At 35.3% G+C, this 11,484-nt stretch overlaps 1 protein-coding gene across 1 annotated transcript in view; it reads left to right on the forward strand.

Annotated features, from left to right (window-relative positions):
* The first annotated feature begins 714 nt into the window (after positions 1–714).
* The window catches only part of LOC140338938 (lysosomal acid lipase/cholesteryl ester hydrolase-like), a 14,541-nt gene continuing 3,771 nt past the window's right edge, over positions 715–11,484 (forward strand). Inside the window, 7 exon segments of the mRNA XM_072423266.1 lie at positions 715–864; positions 1,821–1,947; positions 3,363–3,477; positions 7,476–7,674; positions 8,262–8,371; positions 9,408–9,544; positions 10,899–11,045. Of these exon segments, the coding sequence (XP_072279367.1) occupies positions 1,828–1,947; positions 3,363–3,477; positions 7,476–7,674; positions 8,262–8,371; positions 9,408–9,544; positions 10,899–11,045 (828 nt within the window). The 5' untranslated portion in view covers positions 715–864; positions 1,821–1,827.

Genomic DNA, 11,484 nt, shown 5'->3' on the forward strand with positions numbered 1-11,484 from the left:
CTATCCAAAAAAAGAAAAAATCCAAGTTGCCTTCAATCCCGCAGAGCAGTTGATCCGTCAGGAGGTTTTTTCCATCAGGTCCCGCGTCATTCCGGTATCCATCTTCTATTCTTCTGGGATCTTCTTCCTACATTACCTGAGGCAGGTTTGGGGTCCGGTGATGTATATTGGGGGGAAAAAAACTTTTTATTGGGAAATTTTTTTTCCCCCTTTTTAATGAACGTCTTTCACTGGTCGATAAATAAACAGCCAATCAGGGAAAACCTCTGTACTTTCCTATAGAGGAGAGCACACCTTTCACCTTCCCCTTTATTTGAACAGAAAAATGCTTTTTAATTTCCTTGTCAATGGAAACCACCAGAAAAGATTGTTTCCAGCAACAGAAATCCTAGTGTGTGCACAAAGCTCAAGACTTCAGTAATAGAGTAAACAGAGATATCATGCCAAGTAACTACTGCTCTTGGCCTTTTCTTAGAAGAGTAAAACACAACTATTTTGTAGCATTGCAAAGTAGAAAAAAGAGCTTGAATATGTTACAAGCAATTATAGTACCGCTTGTATATACATAGAATCAAAGTTTTCAAACAGTAACAAGTATTGATAAGATTGACATCAAGCTGAACCCTTTATCATGCTTCTCTAAATAAACTTTATATATTTAATCCTGAATTGCAAAAATGCAAGTCTAGTTCCTTTTTTTTTTTTGTAAGGTTTTTTTGTTCCGCCTATATTCTGAAAAAGGCAAAGTGCTCCAGTGGGGTGTGATATGAAATCTTGTGATATTCAGTGAATCTAATCTTGTGATATTCGTTCCTGGTTCTGTCTTCTGGCAGTGCTGAGGATACCTTGTATCTGGAACCTCGGGTAAGTAAGCATGTCTCTTTTATTACAATGCATTATTTTACTGAAGTATGTCTCTAATCCTAATGTATGTGTTTGATGTGTTACATGAAATATCATTAATGCAATTTCTTTATTCTTTTGCCAGATTTTTTTTTTTGCATAATTGATTTAAGAGCCCGGATTAAGGATAGATGGACAATATATAATACAGAAATCAGAAAAATTATAGACTAGATAGGTTAAAGCACAACTTCTGGGCAAGGTTATATGTTTATTACTATATATTTTATTCAACATTATGCACAGTATAGTGTGCTATGATCAAAATCTTGTATGTGTTTCTTTTCTAGCTTTGTTTTTGTAACATCTATAAAGAAGAAAAAAAGTAATATTGGGATTTCTTGTTTGACCAGTGAATGCTATAGACAGGAATTCTAAAATTAAACGTCATTTTCATTCCTCCAAAAAAATGTAATTCTACAATTTCCCAATAAAATTTTGTTTATACTACATACAAGTCACTTCTGTTTTTATAAATAAATGTTTTTTTAACAATTCATAATCTCATTAGCTAAGTTTCATTACTATTACATACACAGGTATATAACATCAGGTTATGAAATGAAATAAAAGACCCAAATGATATAATAAAAAATATGTGGGTCTGCAAATATTAGGTATGTTAGACCTTGCACAACAAAAGCTGATGTCATTTATTAATTTTATTGTTTACAAAGAAATATAGTAAGGATTGTCAGTTCTAATAAGAGACAAAGATGTGACCAAAAGTCCAAAATGACTTGATTTAAAAATTCTTCATCATATGTTAAACATTGTAAACTGAGACTATTGTGAGATTCAAAAATTGGAAAAAGACAAAATGTATCGGGAAAAATGAAAAACTGGGAGGAAAAAAGCACTGATGTATTTTGCTATATATGATATGTTATGTTTTTTTTTCCATTTTCTCTTAACAGTTTCAAGATGTGGATATCCATAGCTTTTATCGTTTTGATTCCTGGCTGTGTTACAGAAATGTTGAACATTTCAAGTAAAGAAAATCAAATAAAACATAAAGTGGATCCTGAAGTATACATGAATGTTGTACGTTCTTAGTGAGTAGGATAAAATCTGTAAATGCTGAAATGTGAAATATCATTAACCACAGAAAATGATCATGCATTTGTCCCTGTGTCATCACATTGCTAGTTTCTATATATTAGTTCCTAATTTAGCTTTCAAAAACCTTCCTGAGAAATGCTTAAGGTCTACCCTTGTCAAAACCCCTTTTAAAGAAGTGATTTTGTTTCTAGTACAAGCAGTATGCATATCTGGAATGTCAGACTCCTTCATATGAATCCCCAGCCAATGAAATACTAGCATTTGCAGTTATCTAATTATTAATATAAATTTATATTAATAATTAATATATTATTATTTAATAATTGCTGTCTCCCAATCTCTCTCTCAAGAAGGGTTTCCTTTAGGAGCAACTGATGTCCCTTTCTGTGCTCCCCATGGAGTGCTGTAAAGAGATATCAAGAGCGAGTTGCAATCGTGCCCCATTCCCACCAGAACAGACACAGTATACACCTAACACATGGGCCACAGCCCTTGACATTATACATAGCAGCATGTACTACACCTACCAAATTGGACATGGCATCCTGCATACATTTTACTGAGCACAATGGGCAGAGTACACACACCTGCCACGTGTACCAAAGCAGTAAACTACAAAGGCATGAGACTGGTTATAGCACTATTAGACACTACATAACATCATGCATTACACCTAGAAGCTGGACTTGGCATAGTGCATACACTTTTATAAACACAGGGGACATGGGGTCAAGGAGGGCAATACACGGCCTGCCATGTGACACACGTAGAAGAGGGAATGGATATTTCTTGTCTTAATAAAGCTGTAAGATTTCTGTAATAATACATTTAGGTGTTCATGCAAAAGTTTGACATTCTACTTCTGTAATCCCTATGGTGAGGTACACAAATGCCAAATATTGTATTATTATTTATTTGCATTTATATAGGGCATAACATAATATGCAGCTCTTTACAAAGTTTATTGAAATAGCACTAATAGTCCCTGAAAGGGGCTCACAATCTAATGTGTCTCTATCAAAGACATATATGACAATTTTGTGGAAAACTTAACTGCTTGTTTTTAGGATGTGGGAGGAAACCAGAGTGCCCAGGAGGATACCTATGCAAACACTATCATGGCCCAGATTGGAACATGTAACCTAGTGCTGCTAACGCCAGAGTGCTAGCCACTGAGCCAATTGTGCTGCCCATCTTGTATGTTATAAATTTTCAAAGGATGTTTTATTTTGCACAATACTATCAGCATGGTCAGCCTTTTAAGTTGTTGGTAATTTGTTTTAGCCCCAGTTCATAAAGAATGTAATTGGCAGTCCTGGATTTAAATCTGGTAACTGTAATATATACAGAATGGCAATTATAATAATGACTGGTACTATTGGTGTTGCATATTGTAGAGTGAGCTGATCAGATACAGAGGATACCCTAGCGAGGAATAAGAAGTGGTCACTGATGATGAATATATCCTGACCATAAACAGAATCCCACATGGAATCAAGTTAGAGGATTCAGGTACGTTCTCCCTTTTTGTGAGGGGTGACCACTTTTTCAGTGTGTTTTTTTACCAAAAAGATTTTTAAAAGATCAGTATTAGTGACTGATTGCATAGTTGGTTGATATTTTGTACTAGATCCATACTAAACTGACTAATTTTTGTTAGAAAATGACATTTATAGTGTGCTACGTACTGAAACATTTGTAAAACTTAACATACAAGAAAATATCTGTCTAAGAAATACTAATTACAAATACAAATTCATACCCACCCCTTTGGTAATATTTGATATTTGTTTAGCCTTCCAAAGCCCCTGTCCTGTTTGTACTGCTTTTTTATCTGCTTTCTTCTTAGCCGGAAGCCATCTCTGCTGCAAGTCTCTTTTCTCACTTTGTCACCTTTCATTATCAATAATTTTCTCTTATATCAGGCAGCTTGTAAGATATATTTAGAGGTATATCGAGAAATAAAGTTGGCAGTATCTAGTACATAATATAATTAGGAGAGATCATCCTATATGGAATGGCAAACTGAAGCTGCAGGTAATTTGTAAGGCTAAACTGCCTCCACATCCCTCTGTATTGTGCTGCAATCTTATGAGTCATCATTCCGCTCTCACTTCATCTGTTTCTTCCTCGTGAATACCCACTTTATCTGTTGTGAAACGCTCTCTGGAGAAATGCTGCTCATATTAAGGACACTTAAACGCATACCATTTACTCCAAGAGCTCTTAATCTTTGTTCTCTCTAAACCAGCCAGTTTGAAATAAAAATCAACCCAGTGATAATAGATATTCTAAAAGTCAATCTGATAAAATGAATGAAATCTTTTGGCAGGCTGTTTCTATTTTTTACACAGAAATATGAAACTGATTTACTCTGAACCTATTCATAAATTTCAAAGTCACCCATGAAAACAGCTCTTAATGTTAAATTAATATATTACAGAGACAATGGTACCTTGTTCACTTGTAGAAAGGTGACAGTTTCTATGTAAAGTGGCCCATTGACCCCCAGGGCTGACAAGTAGTCCCATTGTCAATTCTCTTTTCGCAATCATGGCTTACATAAGCATTAGCAGCTAGACTCAAGCATTCACTTGGGCAGAGGTTATATGCTCTACTGTACCCAGAAACAACAGTTATTTTCACCCGCTGAGGCAGCCCAAAAAGCAGTGCTTAAACGCTGGCAAACGGAGTATTCAGAATAGGTGCTTTATACACACTGTCATTTGCCCTGAATGGTCAAAATGACAGCGTCTCATACCCACATATTCCTACACAAATGCAATTACATCAGTTTAGGCTTTGGATATAGGATAATACTTAAGCAGGTCATTCAGGTTACAACTCATTAGGTGGTTTGAATCCCCCTCCATTTTTATTGTGGGTAAAGCTCTGTGCCTGAAGTTTGCATCTAAAACATTTCACATAATTGTTGTGCAGCCAGAAAGAATGAAAGGGTTCGAACATTTTGGGCTCTATTTATAAAACAGAGAATCTTACATCCCCTCAAACATTCCCTGGTTGAAAATAATAACTGCCATTAAAACAAATGAATCCTGATTCCACCGAGGAATGGTTGTGGGAATGTCAGATTCCCTGTTTTATAAATAGAGCCCAAACTATTGCTTTGTTTTTGTCTAAAAAATATTAAAGCTCATGGGATACCTCAACCCAAAAAAGTTAAAAGTATTACAAAAAAGATCAGCACAAAATTTGTAAAAAAAAAAAAAAAAAAAGATAATTTTGTATTGTTTTGGCAAAGCAACAACATACTTGGCTTGAAGCAAATAAGGATGATCTTAGAAACTGTCATACAAGGAAGATCCAAATGAATTAAATTTATTACAATGTAAAAAAGGCAATATAAAAAACTATAAGAACAATTAAAGTCTTTATTAATGAGCTCCCATTTTCCAGTATTTTCATGGTTTTCTATAAACTTCCACATACTGGCTGGATTTTATCATTCCAACAGCTGCAATGTTTTTATTACAAAATGAACAATTTGGAGGCAGCCACTTCCTGTGCTCTTCACAGGTTACTGACAAGTAGCCATGTTTGTATTAGTAAAGTCATAACTTGGAACCACCTCCTCTGCTGGGTAGAAAGAGTACAATGCAGCTGGAAAACTAAACAGGAAATGATACGTAGAAAGGAAAAGGAAAATAAAAATAAAGAGTATATTAGGGAATGGAGAGAAGTACTTTTTACCATGCTTTTGGCTAAAGCCATTATAGCAAAGAAGGAAATAAGTGATATGTTAAAATATTTGGGTTGTATTGGTAGTTTTAAAATACCTACCCTCTAAATCAGTGGTTCTTAACAATGCAAGAGGCATTCATTCAATTTACTACTATACTATGAACTGGACATACCATAAATATTGTCAGGAGTTCCCCAAACCTGAAATTATTTCAGGGGTTCCCCCGTGTAAATGGGTTAGGAAAGACTGCTGTAAATGTAGCCTGTTAGGGTTAGGAAAAAAGAAGCCTTGCCAATGCTCACTTCCATTTACAGGTGTAAGCCTCAAGGTTGCCATCTTGATCTGGGCTTCATTTCTTCAGACATCCCTGACTCAGAGCAAGTATACAAGAAAGTAATTTGAACATTTCACACATTTACTAATCAATGCTTGTTCTTGCTCTGTGATTTATTAAATATATAGCAGCAGGATCAGGAAGGCTCAGTACAGTTCATACAGATAGTTGTGGAGCAGCGCAGTTACTGCTTCACAACCACCTTCTGTGAAAGTAAAGGAGTTGCCGTTAATGACCACCTACTGTAAATCCTTGTTCCTTGACGGTCATGCTAAGCCTATGACATCAATACTTTTCGAGTTCCTGCCTCAAAACAACTACTTAGGTTATGAGACCTACCTTTCTGCATACTTGTTCCTTAAGAGTAATCTACAGAATACTGAAACTAAAGGATTAGCATGAGAACCAAACAACTTGTATTTTCAGAAGGAGGTCCTATGTATTTTAATCATTTCAGTAGGAGCAGTGAGAGTGAGGGACGAGTCAGAAATGCAATTTATTGCAGGGCAGGAAAAGCATATATTAAACAGCAGTTGACATAATACAATAAAATATGGAACAGATTAATGTTAGCAGCTCCCCAACTTGTTTTCCCACTAACATACTTGGGAAATGTACCAATGTGTCCTTGTCAAAATGTTTACATTAGCAATAGCCTTCATGTTGGTCATGTTCTCTTAATAGCTAAGAGGCTTTCTGCAAACATTCACAATATAAACACAGCAAATACTCCAACAATATTGGATTGCTTGACTTGCAGTAATTTCTACATAAGTCATTACATAAAACGACATCGCTTTAAGTTTTATCAGAGATGTTACAAAGTATCTGTAAGGGTATTGTGTCCCCAATACAGTTACTCTCACCCTAGTGTTTTGCCCCTTCTAACAGCCAAAGCAAATGTTGCCAAACAAACCGTTGCTAGTGAGCTCTGTTTTAGCCCATGTTTCACCCATTACTGAAACTGGAACCCCTGCTAGGTTCTAATTCACTTTTATGAAATATCCTTAATGGCAATGTCACCAGGAAGTAAAGTAAGATTAAATTCCAAGTTTTGAGGGAAAAATCTTCCAATGGGGATACTCTGCACAATGAAAAAATTATCTTCTAACTTTCTGTTAAGTCTGCAGGAAAGGAAGCAAGTGATATCTTCCTAATGAGAGACAGATGACAGTAAAAAGAATGATGCCAGTGGTTTTAATCTTTCCATAGTCTATGTAAAAACAAAATCTTTGCACTTTAGACGATTTCACTTCTATCAATGAGGGCTGTGCAGTCAAGCATTCCCTGGCTCTCCCTCTGTTCCATAAAGTGGTATTATTGTATTGCTGCCCAGCAGAGTGCTAGTTATCTGTTCACTGTTGTATAGCAAGTTCTTGTACTGCTGGCTTATTTATTACATTATATAATCTTTTATTATATTTTTAATATATATTATTATGTTTTCCACACTAACACATTTTGATCTTCTAGGTGGTAAACCTGTAGTCTTCTTACAGCATGGCCTGCTCGCAGATGCCAGTATGTGGGTCACAAACTTTGAATACAACAGTCTGGGTTTTATTTTGGCTGATGCTGGTTATGATGTCTGGATGGGAAATAGCCGGGGCAATACCTGGTCTCGGAAACACAAGACCCTGTCGCCCAAAGATAGACAATTCTGGGCGTTTAGGTGTGTAAAATTGCTATAACTTTACTAGAACTATAATTGAATATTGTTTGTGAGATTTAGATTGCATGAGACGCAGTGTGCAGATGCTACTCAGAAATCCTAAAAGGACCAATCAAAATTCACCAAAACCACACTTGGAAATATTGAAGTCTGAATAGCTAGAACAACTGCACTTTACATTTTAAGTTTTGGTTCTTTTAATTTTTGAAATAAATTGAAAAGCTGCAACTTTATTAGAATCTTCTCAATTTACTACTGTAATCATAGCCACTTTCACAAAGTCTGCCTCTCATACAGAGTCATGGAATCCATTTCTCACCTCTTGACCAATAAATATAGAAACCTATTTAGTAAATAATGTATGAAGTAAAGTGCTAAAATCAGCGTACAGTAACTCTGAACCCCTCTGCTGCAAGATGCAATCTGATTGGTTGCTTACCATATTGCACCTCAATCCTAGCTCTGTTTTATTAAATAAGCATATTCCCTTGCAGTACACAGTGGGCTAGGTGCATTATATTGTTCATAGAAAGCAAATAAATAGATTATTGATGTGTAAGTTTTATTCACTTTTTCTTTTTTCCCAGCTACGATGAAATGGCAAAAAAAGATATTCCTGCTGTTGTTGAATTTATTTTGAAAAAAACAGGTCAGAAAGACTTATTTTACATTGGCCATTCTCAAGGAACAACTATAGGTAAGATTTGACTTGAGAGTGCAAGGTGAACCTTTGACTTATGTCCTGGTTTTAATTTCTATAATGATTTATTATTATTATTATTATTAATAATAATAATAAAAACTGTATTTGTAAAGCGCCAACCTATAATACAGCACTGTACATTAATTAGGGGTTGCAAATGATAGATACAAACAATGACCAAAAGGGCTTACAATCTAAGGGGGTGGGTATGTAGCACACAATAGGAGGGTAAATCATCTTCTTTTTCAGTATTGACTCCAGCTATCTCTTTTTAAATATTTCATAAGCATTGGTTACTTTCAATGAAAATATTGTGTCAAAGCAATTGGTAAATGTAGAGATAGGGAGTTCATTTATATCTGAACTTCCTCCAAAGTTTCCTCCAAAGTTTCTTCACATCCAATGACTTTAGCTTCCCTGTTTATTCCCTAAAACAACAGGAATCTCACTGGGAGGCTAAAAAGGTGGGAGGAGTGTGGCCAAGCCAGACTCCAGGAAAAAGATTATCTGCCTATGTCTCTGTATTGATTTAATTGATATGAGGCATTCACAGAGGTACCCTTTACCTAAACATTGTAGGCGAACCTGTCTCTATAAAACAAGGACATTGTAAGACTGCAAAGTCTAATGTTTACACTTTGTATTTTTAAGTTTGGGAATAAAATGTTGTCAATCCCTGGAGCATATAATGTTAAACGTTATTATGTGGGGCCTTGTATTTGATTTTCACTGTACATGCATGAGCTTGAAGATTTAAGTTTTTTTTTATTTAATAGATTAGGCTGTCTGGGTTCTTTAACTTTGCACTTAAAACGATGTAATTAACATTTCAGGGGTCATCATCGTAGAGGTGCCAGTGATATATATCTTAGGGCATTATTATTGCAAGATAAGGAAACTGATTAGTTCCCTTAGATTTCAACCAGACCTGGATGGTGCATTTCAGTGTAGTACTGTGTACAGGATGTAGTTGAATCATTGATCTGTTGAATATTTTTGTTTCATATTGTTTTTTTTTTCTTCTCCCCAGCATTTATTGCATTTTCTACTATGCCCCAAATAGCCCAAAAAATCAAAATGTTTTTTGCCCTTGCTCCAGTGGTTACTCTTAAATACCCCAGTGGTCTGATCAAAGCGTCCAAATTTGTGCCAGGCTGTCTTATTGAGGTATGACATAGAGATAAAGATCATGGTAAAGTAAATCTTGCATCTTACATTGTTTCCAACAATTTATTTTTGAATGACCCAGAATGACAGCATGATCCCAAGAACAGAATGCTAACTAGATCAATATTTGACCAATATCATTATCATTATATTATTATTATTATTAAATTATTATTATTAAATTGTAGTAGCTCCCTGGGCAAGCACTAGGGTTCATGATGTCCACTTGTCATTAGATATGTGACACCTTAACAATGTGCTGACAGTGTGGAACGGCACTAAAGACCAGTCAGTTGTATTTATGAACAAACTAAACACTACTGCCAAGAATATTCATTTAACATTCACTTTTGATGCCAGAAAGGTTACATTCTTTAATTTAAGCATTAATGACAAGCCCAGAATGGGCAATACATTGCCAGCCATCAACCCCCCCCCCCCCCCCCATCTTATATCACATCTGTAGAAATTGATTTACACTGTGAGATATCTGAAGGAGATAAAGAACAAAAGTAATTTTGACAGAGGGTAAATCCCTATTGACATAATAGATTCAAAGCTTTTACAGAAGGTCAGGAGGATTGCATTTAAAGTAAAGTCTATTGAGTGTTCACTTTGTCAGATGGATCACCCATTATTGGTCACATTGGAATAAGCTACATAAAGTGCTGAAAATTTACTGGCACATATCAATCAAACCTCAAACAATGTTGAACCAAGTCTCACAATAGCTGCCCAGTGAGCAAAATATCCAGCTAAGTTAGAAAAACAGGGGTCTATTGGTCATTTGGCTCTAAATAATTTTTATACTACAGGTTGACATTGAAAAATCCAGGAGTACCGGGTTTTCGGAAATTCCTGATTTTTTACAGTTAAATATGCTGTATATATTTAAAAGAAAAGGACTACCTGTACAGTCCTTTAATTGGATGCTGAATTTATAATAGAGCTATACAGCAGCAAATAAATGAGAAGGAATGAGCAGGAAAGCGCGTGCAAGCTAGACCCAACAGCTGATTCAGGAGTACAGTGCCATCAAAACATAAGCGGTGCCTCCAGAAAACAGTGTAAATTTGAAAATGCACTTCAAAATCCATGCCAGAAATCTGAACGAACCTGATTATCGAAGGTCGGATTTTTGAATGTCAACCTGTAGTTGGCCTTAAGCATGTTATACTTTTTTCTGCCTATAGGGGATACCCATGATCCAGATTCATACCAGCTTTTTAACAATTTAGTAGTAAAGTTTGCAGAGGCTAATACAAACTACCAAATACAAATAGAACTACCTTGTAATATTAATCCATTGTATTATTAATTTTAAATGGTATTATGCATTTTCTTTTGGTTTCAGGAACTTTTTGGTCACAAAGAATTTCTGCCATCAACAAACTTTACCAAACGGCTTGCCAATAAATTCTGCAGTCAACCAGTAGTGGAAGAAATATGTGGCAATATTTTTTTCCTTCTGTGTGGATTTAATAGGTGGAACCTCAATATGGTAGGTATAACTAACTAACAAATCATGTAGATGAAATCCAATGTTGGTATTTGTACACTGGCTAATCCTGTAAAGGTAGGACCTGCGTGTACTAGATTATTGTTAGAAAAAACATTTTTCCTGACCATAGTAAAGAGATAAAAAAATGTATTTTTATATACACAGGTCCATAAATATTTGGACAGAGACAACTTTTTTTCTAATTTTGGTTTTGTACATTACCACAATTAATTTTAAATTAAACAACTCAGATGCAGCTGAACTGCAGACTTTCAGCTTTAACTCAGTGGGTTAAACAAAAAGATTCCATAAACATGTGAGGAACTAAAGCCTTTCTTTACTCAATCACTTCATTTCAGGGGCTCAGTAGTAATTGGACAAAATAAAAAGCTGAAAATAAAATGTTCATTTCTAATGCTTGGTTGAAAACCCTTTGCTG

The sequence above is a fragment of the Pyxicephalus adspersus genome, chromosome 10 (assembly GCF_032062135.1).
Source record: "Pyxicephalus adspersus chromosome 10, UCB_Pads_2.0, whole genome shotgun sequence".
Taxonomy (NCBI): Eukaryota; Metazoa; Chordata; class Amphibia; order Anura; family Pyxicephalidae; genus Pyxicephalus; species Pyxicephalus adspersus.